Raw genomic sequence first — 13,380 nt, forward strand, 5'->3', positions numbered from 1 at the left:
TGAACATTTTCATTGGACTGTACACAAAGTTCTGTCACCGATATGTAACAATATCACAGTTTTTCTCGTCCCTCGTTTTTCTCACGCCACTTCGCGTTCTTCCCGCCATTTTCTGTCTTCCTATTTATGTGCAGAAAAGTTCAAAAATTCCGAAGCAATAAAACGAAAAGCGAAGAAAATTCGAATAAACCCAAAACAAAACCCAGAAAGAAACAGGAGACCTAGAACATTGCAAATGGGCATCAAGGATCTCCTGAGGTTCATGAAACCTTACATCGAACCTGTCCACATAAAGAAGTACGCTGGAAAACGCGTAAGAATCAACCCCATTGTTCTAAGCTTCGATTTTTCCACATGATTTTATCTGGGGCGTGTCCATGTTCACTCACTTTGCAAAATCTGCAGGTGGGTATTGATGCGTATTCGTGGCTTCACAAAGGGGGTGAGTGTTGAGTATCGAACTGTGTGAATGGTTTTCAATTTTGGGGTAATTAATGGAGAGAAGTTGAAGTTGGCATTTTGATTTTTCAGCTTATTCGTGTAGTATGGAGCTTTGTCTTGATTCTAGTAGTGTAAGGAAGTTGCGATACATTGAATACTTTATGCATAGAGTGAACTTGCTTCGCTTCTATAAAATAACTCCGGTTGTTGTTTTTGATGGTGGCAATGTTCCTTGCAAGGCAGCAACTGAGGAAGAGAGGAACAGGCATGTCTTTTGTTTTTCCTTTTCTTTTTCTTAAGTATTTGGTTTTGGATGAACTTTTTACTCGTTTGGTTTTCTTTCTCGAATGTGAATCTGGTTGTGTGATTATATGATTGTAGAAAAAGAAGGGCTAATCGAGAATTGGCAATGACGAAGCTCAAAGAAGGGAATGTTGGTGCAGCTTCAGAGCTCTTCCAGGTAGAAGAATTTCTTAGATTTGAGGAAATAAATAAACAACATTGGTCTTTTTGGAGGAAATTGCTGATTACTACATAGTATTGTCTTTAACATGTTATTGAATGTTGTCTTAATAAGATGAATGTTGAATTTTATTGGAGTAGTCATGGCTAGTTTAAAGTAGAAAAAAATGAAAAATTAAGCAATGTACAATGCTAGCAATTAATCTAAGGGCAAAACTTAGTTGTAGTTCTCATGTGTTTTTGGAGCTGTTATCTAATCAAAGTTAATGTTTTATCTAAGGATCATATACTGACCTTTATTGTAAACATTTATTATTCAAATTATTGAGATAAAACTTTTATTTTAGTTGGGGAACAATACCAAAAACCCTTTAGAAACTGCATCTACATTTTGTTCTGTATCTAATTGTTATCATCATGGTAATTAGAGATTTTGCCTTTCATTTTCCAATATGCTAATGTTTATGCCGAAGAGGGAAAACAGTTCAAGGATCTTCCTTTCTTTTGTGTGCAGAGAGCAGTGAATATTACTCCGGTTATGGCACATCAGTTAATTCAGGTATGCAAACATTTTTTGTTGTACAGACTTCTGACTGGTTCATCATTAATTCACTCTAGGGTATTTCCATTATATATTTATCTTGCAGACCCTTAAATCAGAGAAAATTGAGTTCGTTGTAGCTCCATATGAAGCAGATGCTCAGTTAGCGTACTTGTCTCACCTTGGAGTAGAAAATGGTGGTGTTGCAGCAGTGATCACAGAAGATAGTGATCTAATAGCATATGGCTGTCCAGATGTAAGATCTTCAATAATATGAAATTGTGCGGGAGGCTTACTGTGTTTTGAATTGTAATACGGTGGTTTTGACCAGATTATTTTTAAGATGGACCGTCATGGGAATGGTGAAAAAATAGAGTTAGAGAAGGTTTTCTCTGCTGAGTCTGGTAAACCTTCATTTCGGAGTTTCAATAAGGAACTTTTCACAGGTAAATTTTTGCTGTTTCTGTAATTCATTAACATGTGCTCATATGCATGAAATGATCAAGGTTGCTTTGTAACCTATGATGAACATGTATATCTTCGTATAACTGCTCTAGGGCTTGATGCGTAAGTGTCTTATCATCAACCAGGAAAAAGAGAAAAAAAACTTGGAATTAGCCTAAAAGACCTTGTTCTGGATCTTTGCTTTGAAATGTTGGATACATTAACTTGAGATGACTTGTAATTTAAGGATTTTATCTAGAGACTCTACTAATTTCTGAAGAGTTCTTTGTTGTTTGGATCATAGAAAAGAAGTCTCATGCTTTCAGGTTTATGACAGTTTATCAAGTGCTTTTTGTTTCCCCTCTCCAGGTATGTGTGTCTTAGCTGGCTGTGATTTTCTTCCATCTGTTCCCGGAATTGGTATTGCTCGAGCCCATGCTTTGGTTTCCAAATATCGGAACCTAGACCGTGTAAGTATGTTCCCATCTGCTAAAAAACATCAGGTTTGATTGCTTGTTGAAGGGAATTTGAACAGAAATCTAGAGAGAGCATTTTTAGAATTAAGAAGGCTCTCATGTCCCCTATTATCACTGGCTTTATGTGATCATGAGAACTGTCAAAAGGACTGCTCATATGAAGTGTTGACATTATTCCTTGCATTTCTTTATGTTTCATAGAAGGATATATCCTTTCTCTTCATGCTAAGTAGCCAATCCAATTTCACTTATCTATCATGAATTGATCATTAAACCAAAGAGATTATAGGACTGTAGAAAAAAATATAATCCCTATTTCCACATTGGTTTTCAGCCTGATTTACTGAGATACAAGTGACAAGTTGGCTTTGCTGCTGAATGTAGTTTTTAGTAGAGAGCTCACTAGTCTTTTTTAAGCTAGAATTTGCAATAGTACGATTCTCAATGGTATGACTTGTCTTTCTGGATTTCCAGATTGTAGTTAATGAGTTCATATATCTAGCAAGAGTGGGAAATGAAAAATAAAGGATTTATAACACACAAGTCACAACCACATCCATTGATAGCTAAGATAGGATTTATGATTTCAATATTCCTATTTCTATATCACGTGACATTTTAAATATTTTCATGAAAATTGGTGAAAAAGTGAAAACATATTAATTGTGTGAATTATACTGGTGATATAAAACTACATAGATTCGTATATTAGTACTGAGTTATTGTGATATGCATGGGTAGACAGCCAAAATGTATCGAATAGTAAGATTTATGTATCTTGTTTTGGTAAATGGGAACTAGACAAATGAATATTTCCTTATTAAACTGGAATTTGTAGTCATTGGATGTTATATAGCAGAAACCAATACATTTGTTTTTTTGCTTCTACTGTTGCAAGTATAGATAAAGTGGTAGCTGATGACACAGCCTCAGAGATATCAGAATTAAGGTTCATATTCAGTTTCGTTATGACTAATATATCAATTATTTAACAGATATTGTCCGTTCTTAAGCTCGAGAAAGCCGACCAAATGCCTGAAGATTATGCCAAAACCTTTCAAGAGGCTGTAGCAGTTTTTCAGCATGCTCGAATGTACCACTTCTAAAACTCTTTCCTAATTTTTGAATGGTTATTTGTTAATTTTTATCAATGACTGTATTTGCTTCTGGAATATCTATGTAGATATGATACCAATGCTAAAGAGCTGAAACACATGAAGCCTCTTCCACAAAATTTTCTTGAGTCACTTGATGGGAAACTCGATTTCTTGGGGCCGTATCCTTTATTGTGTCTTCTTTTTCTGAATTGATACCATTACTTCAATATTCTCAACTTGTCCTCCCAGCATTTTTTTTTCTTGCCTGTTATTGATATTGCTGTCAGACACCATTTTGGAAGTTACTTGGATTTGTATATGATATTTAGCTAGGAATTCGGAATGTATGTCATGCTATTTCTATTCTAGTTTTTTATTATTGTTTTAGCACTTCCAAGAGAATATATGGTCAATTTTAACTTTTATGCTTGTTCAACTTGTATCATAGTTTCTTTGACATACAATTAGACAAATTCCCCCATCTATAGTCAAAGGTATAGCTGAAGGAAACTTGAATCCATCAACTAAGAAAGCCTTTGATAAGTCTGAATGTTCTAGATTTCCTCTACACCCCACTGATCTCCAAAGCTTTGATCAAATCCAGAAAGCTGAAGTTCCTGCACCATCTAGACTAAAGAATAGCTTTTCAATCATTGCCTCCCAATACACCAGAGAAAATAGTACAGGCAAGTGAAATATTGGAGATCTTCACTACTATAATACATTGCTAAGTTTTTGCTAGCATGGCGTATATGTTTAACTATGGCATGTCATAACACTTTCTTTCTCCACAGTGACTAGGCTCTTAGATGAAGAAAAATATTCCAATGAAGCCTTGGCACTGGAGAAACTAATCAAGCCATTGGAAACAATTGGAACAGAAGAAAAAACCATTATATCTGATAACACTCCTTTGAAGGTTCCTGATAACAATCCATTCAGGATAAGAAAAAATGAGGAGAGATATCAGACAAAGGACACTATTGAAAAGATTGTTGTTGAAAGCAGCATGGAATATATTGACTTGTGCACGTCTCCGGATAACTTTCAAAAAGAGGGGTCTGATGAGAATCACTCAAGGAAAAGGAAATTTCAGAACATTTTGTCTGATAAAGTTGAAGCCAGTGAGGATCTGGTTTCGGGAGTGACTGAAGCAGAAAAATGTGATGTTGTATGTTTGACAGAATCCCCAGAAAGTGTAACTTCTGGGACTAAGATGATTGCTCATTTGAAAGGAAAAAGTGAAAGTAAAAAGAAATCCAATAGAAGAAGCAACAGCAAGAAAACGGGGAGTAATACCAACAGAACACTACTGAATTTCTTTTCTAGAGTGTAATCATTCTAATATGTACGTCCAATCTCTCTCGTTGCTGCAGTTTTGACTTCATTTTTATTGATAACAGTTAATTGATTAGACTAATAGAATATTTCACGTGAGAACAGTAAAATATTTAAAAACGCTTATATTTATGCTTTAAAGTATTTTTTGCATATAAAAAATAAACACTTTACATTAAGCTTTAAACATTTATATAACCTTGACCATAAATTCTGGAATGAAACTGATCGTTCATCAATTGTGTCGGCCACTTAAGTGATACAGTTTATCAGCTGAATACTACCAAGTATGGATAGGCACCCATGAATAGAGTTGCAGAAAATAAAAATCTATTGTTTTTATCACATGTTATTTAAATTTTCTAATGGGCACATGGAAGCATATTTTAAAGAATTTATATAAAGAAACAAAACATTGAGCAATATGATGCCAAGAGAAAAAGCAAGTTATGGCCATAAAAGATAATTTTATTCTAAGACTTGTATTAATCAAGTCAGATGATTGCAATTACAGAAGCACTTTCTAACTCAGCCAAAACCACTAAAACACGATTTCTGAAGAAACTAGAAGCTTAGAAAATAGATGTTGAACTCAGCTATTAATGCTTCTTTCTGGCATTGAGCTGCTTGAACCAGTATGCTGACATCTTGGGGTGTCTCTTGAGGGTTTTGAAATCAACATAGACAATGCCAAACCTTGATGTGTAGCCCAACCTCCATTCAAAGTTATCTAGCAAAGACCATGCGAAGTAGCCAACCACATTTGCTCCATCATCAACAGCCTTCTTTAGGTTAGTCAAATAGCCTTTGTAATAGTTTATTCTTGTGGTGTCATGCAAACCCTTGGGAAGAGTCACATTACCTGGATCATCCATGCCTACATACAAGACATTGAAAACGCAGAATACTAATGTCACACCAAGCCAAAATTAGAACAACAAAAAAAGACCAAGCAACAAGTTAGAAGTTAATTTACTTTGAGGAAACAATTTTTAAATTTAGTTTAATTTCAAAATTGTCATTTTATTTTCACTCTGTACCTTGTTTTCAAAGATCTGTACAATAATAGTTAAAACCATACAGCCAGTGGTTCCTTTATCATTTTTTGTAAACAGGAAACAAATTCAAAACAAAAAAATCATTTTATAAATAAAAGTGAAAACAGAAATATTTTCTCATAATAAAACGCCCTAATGTATAATTTTACCATTTTCAGATAAAATCACTGTTGGGTTTCCATAATGTTCCTTTATGTACATCAATGATTTGTAGATGCCCCATGGTACGTTGTAAAGCCAATAAGAATTAGCCTGTAAAAAATCAACTTACAAAAATTAGTCACTGCATGATAGGTGCACTTGTATCTATTTAATGTAATGAATATCATTCACTGAGTTCAAACTTACTCTTGGACCAATTGGCACTCCATTCTTAGCATCTTCAATGTTCAAGAAAACAAAAATGGTAGTTATGGAAATGCACAGAAAATATTTTAATCAATGGCTAAAGGAAGCATTGACTTACAAGCAAACCCTGCATTCCAATCCATTTGATAGCCTGGGACTTTAGGTTTTGATTGATGAGGATCATACATATAGTAGGTAGTATATTGGTTGATTCCAACAAAATCAATCGAACCCTTCACAATTTTAACTTCTTCACTAGTGAATTTGGGGAGTCTTTGCCCAACAATTTCTTGAACAGTCTTTGGATACTCTCCATAAACAAGGGGGTGAATGAACCTGGTGAATTCAAGCATTATGATTGCTATCAAGTGTGTGAAAGTTTTCACAGGAGAGAGAGTTCGCGTTCAAAAGTAAATACTTGAACAAGTAATGTAGGATCGACAATAAACAAATGCCAAAGATTTTTACCATCCAATGTGAAAGTCTCTGGCTCTTTGAGCAGCATAATTGTCGGCCTTGGATCTTGTAAGAGGCTCATACCAAACAAAATCCAAGAGGATTCCAATTCTTCCCTTTTGCTTTTCCTAAAACAAGCACATTCATCATCACATAAGAACATTTTAGCATCTTAATTAAGATTTGGTTTGGATAAACTTATCTAAAACCACAATAAGAAAAAAATGAATAGAACTTTTCCTGAAGTTAACCAACTTCTGCACTTCTGTTTAAATGCATAAGTTGATTTGAATTCATGGAAGAAATTCAATTCCTTTTAATTTCCTATTCTTTTTCTTTTATACATCCTTATGGAGAACATTACTTAAACAAAAGGATTAGATATATTAAGATTACTTGATACTTCTCTCGGTATCTTTGAACAGCAGCTGCATGTGACAATATCAAGTTGTGTGCAACAGTATAAGGCTCAGTGCCTGAGTTACCAGCTGTACAATTCCCATATTCTTTTGAGCACCTTCCAGGGGCAAAGAAACCATTATCATAGCCAAGAGCAGCCACCACACGAGGTTCATTAAACGTCATCCAATTCTTAACTCTGTCTCCAAAAGTCTTGAAACAAAATTCTGCATAATCTGCAAAATCTTTCCTGTGCAACAATTTAAGCATTCCTGTTAGTTATCCTTCTTTGTATTTATTATCATGTCAACATGTACTTTTTTTATCAGACTTACTACAAGTATTAAGCTACGACAAATTTACAAAACTTGCATTTAAAAGATCAAATTTTTCTTGTATATATATATATAGGTACTTACACAACTTGGCGACCCAATAATCCGTTGTACCTCTCCTCAAGTGCCAAAGGAAGATCATAGTGGTAGAGGTTTGCATATGGAGTAATACCTGCAACAGTTGCAGACAATCAATGATGAACAAATGAACACTAACAATAAGTTGAACACTACATTTCAAATATTAAGTATGCTATAAAAGTTACCTTTTTCTAGTAAGTAATCGATCAACCTGTTGTAGTATGCCACACCTTTCCAATTTACATTGCCAGTTCCATCTGCAGTAGTGGTGAAATTGAAACTCAGTTAATTTATTAATGGAGTTTAACAATTTAATTCAGCTATGGCCAGATAAGTAAAACAAATATTGCTACATTACTTGGAAAAATTCTGGACCACGAGATTGAGAACCGATAAGCATCAAAATTCAGTTTGGACATGAGATCTATATCGTCCTGTGAAATTAAACATACTTTAGCTCACATTGTTGCTTCTAGCAGAGAAGAACTACAGGTATAAATCAATCACAATCACATTGTTGCATTTTCACAGATGGGTCCAACTGAAAAAGAACTACTTTTTTTTAAAATATAGAAAAGGAAACAAAAAATAAAATAATCATTTACTTTATAAAAAGTCCTGATATTAAAAATCAACAAATAAAAAATAAAAGCCACTTACTTTGTAGCGATGATACTGATCAACAGAAACTTCTCCCGTCCCGTTATTTGCCACAATACCTGTTTTGTATTTAATCAAACAATATTTTATGTTAACAAATATTTTTTATTTTAAATCTGTTTTTGTGATATTATCAATCTAGCATAACATAGTGACACTGAGATACGAACACGAAGATACGTATTTTTAAAATATAAGACACTGAGACACGAACACGAAAATACGTATAATTTTTAAAATATAAGACACACGGACACAAACACGAAGATTCGTATAATCTTTAAAATGTAAGACACGGATATATATTATATAATTATGAATTATATAAATTGATAATAACAATAAATATTTATGTGTAAAAGTATCTTTCAGATTTTTTTAAGTAGAAAGATGATTTTTTGACCGATTAAAAAAAATATTTCTTAATTTTATAATTATAATAAAAAATTATATAATAAATTTTAATTTTTAAAAATTATTGTATTTATTTTTTTAAAATTTATATTAGAATATTGTTAGAATTTTCATAAATTTAACAAATATTAAGATCCGAACTTCATTAAGTTATTATTAAGAAATGTACTTTGAATATTAATTAACATTATTATATTTTAAGCTACCATCTAAACTAAATTAATCACCGAACCCATTTTCCACACGTTGTTCGTGCATTCGCATCTTGCTTTTCACCAGAAATTGCGACGCGAAACACACCGTCATCGTTAAATTAACGTCTTTTTCCGTCAACAAAACAACGTATTTTGCTCTGTGTGTTTTGTTGTTTAGTAGATTATTAAAATAAGAAAAAAAATTAAAAGTGAGTGGATAAATTAAGTAAAATTTAATTTTAACTCAAGATTTATATACTATAAAGAATAAAATGTTTTAATATTTATCTGGAACAAGAATATTAAATTAATTTTTTAAGAAAATAAATTAATTAATTGAAATTGAGAATGTTGACGAACCGGGCTTTTGGATAAAAACGTCCCAAATGCTTGGGCCGCGACCGTCTTGGTGGGCCATACCCTCCACCTGATACGCAGACGTGGCCGTTCCGATAATGAAGCCTTTGGGAAAAACCTCTCTGCTCAAACCTCCGGTGTCGAAACGCACCGTTTCGGGGTGGAGGGTCGCATCTGCAGCCGCGGCGCAGCGGATAACCGGAGCTGCAGCGATGAAGAAAGAAAAGAGGAAACAGAAACGTGGAAATGGAGCGAGAGACACCATAACGGAGCTCTCTGTACAAAAGAGAGTGAAAGAGATAATGGCAGTGATGACATGAGTGAGATCCATTTATAGGCCATGTTTTTGGAGAGTGGTGTTTTGGTGGTGGCATGACACATGGAAAGATAAATTTGGGAATTAATTGTTCTTTGTTTCTTTTGCATTCTGTCAAAATCATTGCACATATGGTGGGGCATGTGTGCTCCTTCTTCCCATTTTCAACCATTGCCAAGACTGAAATTGTGAAATGCTATTAGTATAAAAGGTGAAGAGAGTATCTTTTGCCAATGTTTTACCAATTTTTTTTTTTATATAGGATTTTATACATTTTAATAGTTAACATGGAAAATTATAATTAGTAAAAGAAATTGTAAAAATAAATTACATTAAATATGTTGGAGATCATCTAGAGATAAAAAAATAGTATATAAATAAGTTCAAATTTCATCTTATAAATCAATTTCATAAAAATTAGTTAGATTTTCACTTATTAATATATGACATTAAAGCCTATCGTAACAATAGTTTATTATATGTATCACGACCGCACACGAGTTTATGAGTCTCGACATCAACGACTAAAGATAAAAATATTTTATAATAGTATATAAATGGATAAAAATCCATTTCTTAATAGAATTAAACCATAGTAGATTTTGAAAAGCGATTGTTGAAAAAAATTTCAAAAATTGAAATTAATAATTTTATATCTCTTTTATTACTAAAATATGCACAAAATTAATAATTATTTATTCTTTTTTATATATAAGGGTAAATTTGTAATCTTACAATTTACACTGTTCAAAATAATTTAAAATACTCTTATAATCATCACATCGTATCTCAATAAACTTTCTTTACACATCTACTCTAACATACAATGATCCAAACACACTAACTTTTTTCACACTTTCTTCTCACACTCTCACTCTTTCATACCCTCAACTTTCCACTCCCTAATCCAAACAAAGTCTTTACTCCTTTGTATATTGATTTGAAATTTGTTAAGGTATTTTGGAAACTTTTTATTAATATTGTTTATGATGTTTAGGATTCAAAGGAAGAGAGAGAGTGTATCTTTCAATAATATAATTTCATGATATGGCAATCCTGTGTTATCCTTGTTTGACACTAAATCTACAATAATAAACATTATTTTAAACTAATATATAGTTTCATCTTACATTAATCAATTAAGTTGAAGACGATGTGTCTTTTAATAATATATTTTTCGTGACAGGACAGTTTTCCTGTCAATCTTATTTATAGTGATTTTTTTATTATTGATTTAGATTTTTTTTTACTTTTTTATCAATATCAATTAAAAATCTTCTAATAAATATTGACAAAAAAATTATAATTAAAGTTAATCAAATTTTTTTATCATTTGATATTAAAGAAATTTTAATAGGAAAACTTATATTTTAATGAAAACCAAGCTTAACAATGGTTGAGTTGATTATATCTCAGTTAAAACTAAGCTTAATGCTATATTGAGTAAATACGAAAATTTTAAGATTTTTTTATGTGAGATTTAAATTTTATTTTATTTTAATAAACCAAATTACTTTTATAATTTTAATAAATAATAAAATGGTAATAATTTATGTATAAAAAATTAATTATAAAGAGAATCTCCATTAATAGAATATGTGAACAAACTTTGCTACCATTAATATCACGCGAACCTTATAACTGAGATTCTAAAACAAATTCTATATACTTCTTTTAAACAATTTGCCATAGTATATATAAAAAAATTGTGAGCAAAATTTTATATTTTTTATTATTTTAGTATTACATCACTCAAGTCAAAAATTAATTTATATTTTTTTTCTTCAATCCATCGAAATGCTTTCAGCATACTAATACTTATTAATTAAATTATGTATGAAAAACTAGTCATAGATAAAGTTGATCAAGATTATTGAAAATTTAAATTCTATTTAGAATATTTACTTTAGAAAAATTGTGTATATATTTTTGTTTTTATATATGAAAATACGTGAATCATGTATTAATATAAGTTTTGTTTAGTTTACACATATTACAAGTAATAAAGTAATTAACAAATAAGGCTCTTGATATTGTATTTTTGTTTGACCATCCAAAAGCTAAAAAGTAATGTGTATTTATATGCATTGTGCGTAAAGATGTTTAATTAATTTAATTTTTTAGGTTGACATTTATTTGTAAAATTAAATTAGGTTATTTTGTGTTTTCACCATTTTGATCTGCATTTTTATAATTTAATGTTTTAGAGTGTTACTAAATATCGATGTTTAGTTTAACATTTTGAATTTATATTTCATCTAATACTTAGTCCATCTTTATTTTAATTATATTATTAATTTTTTTAATAAATATGTTAATTCACGGTTTTATTTTTCTAAAATATTTATAAAAAAAGTTATGTAAATGGCTAATGTATCGTCTCACATTTCGATCTCTCGACTCACCACTACACGTTTTAGAATATCATTTGTCTGAGTAAAAGGTATGCAGTTATCTCAAGTTATTGAAAAACTTATGAGTTGATATAATACAACGTACCTTTTGAATATTATTATTTGTAAATATATTTTAAAGGTGAGTATTTTTACAAATATTCACATCACTCTATATTGTAAAAATATATTAGACAAAAAAAACTAGAACATCAAGTCGAAGTCGAATATAATAAAACGTATTGAGGAGGATCGAATCGACATACGAAACATATTATAAGTTAATTGGTATTTGAATTTATTCTATTTTTTGTTTTTACCAACAAATAATAAATAAAATAAAAGTATACACTTCATAAGTGTCTCAACCCTTACACAGAAAATGGCAGGGTCAACCTGCTAAACACCTAACATACACGAATCTAACAAACTCTACATACCAATAAATCAATCCTCAAGGATACATGAAATAGGCCACATCAAAAGAATTCAACATCCCTCAAATTATCCTATTAGTGGCGCTCTTATAATCAATCTCTAGTCAAAAGATGACACAACACAATACACACAAAACATCCCTAATAACAACAAAAAAAGTTAAAGTAACATTACTAGTCAAATTCTCTCACCCAAAAACAAGTCAGAGTCTACTCAACAAAAGAATACACTTTCTTCCAAACCTGTAATGTTTACCTAACTACTAATATGTCTCAAAGTAACCATCTCTTTTCATAACCTCATCAACTATAAAGACAAGAAATACACACAAAAAAAAAAATCCAACATTCTTAAACGTATAACTAAAAACATTCTACAAAACATATTTTTTAAAATACTTCATACAACACAACCCTATCTTTGTAAAAACAATCATATAAACATATAATATAAACCTACTCTAAGATATATACATATATACGAGAAAGAAAATAAAATAAAAATATAGAATAAAACAGGATCAATAAGATAAAGACCTACTATAACTGAGACATAATCATGATAGAAAGATACTTGAGAACAACATGAAATAATTTTTAAGAATATCTTGTGTCCACCATTGCATCAAAAAACTAAAATTATCATATTTATTTATCCAAGTTGTGGAGTTTTTTTATATTCTCACACGAACCATCAGTATTCTGACATCAATATAAACATAATATCACGCTACACAAACATCATAATTATTTAAAGATTATTTTTAAATAAGACTTTTTAAAGAAAATATAACATAGATTCATTATCAAAACACCATAAATTAAATTTCTTAAATTAGATTTAGTTAAAAATTTACTTCATGCCAAAAAAAAAATTATGATAACCCCTACAATCCAATTTATCTATATTTATTTATTATTTCTTATTAATAATATATATTTTGTTTTATATTCGAATTACTGAAAATTTTGATTTTACACATTCATTGACTTTTCTTGTAGTTTAATGACTGTGTATTATCGGTATAAAATGTTTTACAATAAAAATTAGTTTAGCGTAATTTTAGGGTAATAATTATAAAATTCATTAAACTTATAAGTTGGTTTTAAACATATTTATTTTTCAACTTCTT

At 30.7% G+C, this 13,380-nt stretch overlaps 2 protein-coding genes across 4 annotated transcripts; one reads left to right on the top strand and one right to left on the bottom strand.

The window, feature by feature from the left end:
- The first annotated feature begins 137 nt into the window (after positions 1-137).
- LOC137837956 (exonuclease 1) lies at positions 138-4,888 on the top strand. Of its 3 annotated transcripts, XM_068647144.1 has the most exons (13): positions 189-313; positions 406-442; positions 532-572; positions 685-706; positions 823-901; positions 1,418-1,462; positions 1,551-1,700; positions 1,776-1,890; positions 2,258-2,358; positions 3,360-3,457; positions 3,548-3,640; positions 3,930-4,147; positions 4,256-4,888. In XM_068647144.1, exons 5-13 carry the CDS (start codon positions 851-853, stop codon positions 4,795-4,797), a joined length of 1,413 nt encoding a protein of 470 aa, XP_068503245.1. In that variant the 5' UTR covers positions 189-313; positions 406-442; positions 532-572; positions 685-706; positions 823-850; the 3' UTR covers positions 4,798-4,888. The 3 variants fall into 3 exon arrangements, with proteins under 3 accessions (XP_068503244.1, XP_068503243.1, XP_068503245.1); XM_068647143.1 differs by having other exon boundaries at positions 138-313; positions 532-706; XM_068647142.1 differs by lacking the exon at positions 532-572 and having other exon boundaries at positions 141-313.
- Positions 4,889-5,246: 358 nt separating this feature from the next.
- On the bottom strand, positions 5,247-9,473 carry LOC137837955 (beta-glucosidase 44-like). Its single transcript, XM_068647141.1, has 11 exons — positions 9,105-9,473; positions 8,137-8,195; positions 7,835-7,910; positions 7,662-7,733; positions 7,480-7,567; positions 7,058-7,310; positions 6,674-6,789; positions 6,324-6,541; positions 6,206-6,237; positions 6,007-6,109; positions 5,247-5,676 (listed from the first exon to the last, which is right to left on the bottom strand). Exons 1-11 carry the CDS (start codon positions 9,430-9,432, stop codon positions 5,399-5,401), a joined length of 1,623 nt encoding a protein of 540 aa, XP_068503242.1. The 5' UTR covers positions 9,433-9,473; the 3' UTR covers positions 5,247-5,398.
- Positions 9,474-13,380: the final 3,907 nt, after the last annotated feature.

The sequence above is a fragment of the Phaseolus vulgaris genome, chromosome 4, assembly GCF_000499845.2.
Source record: "Phaseolus vulgaris cultivar G19833 chromosome 4, P. vulgaris v2.0, whole genome shotgun sequence".
Taxonomy (NCBI): domain Eukaryota; kingdom Viridiplantae; phylum Streptophyta; class Magnoliopsida; order Fabales; family Fabaceae; genus Phaseolus; species Phaseolus vulgaris.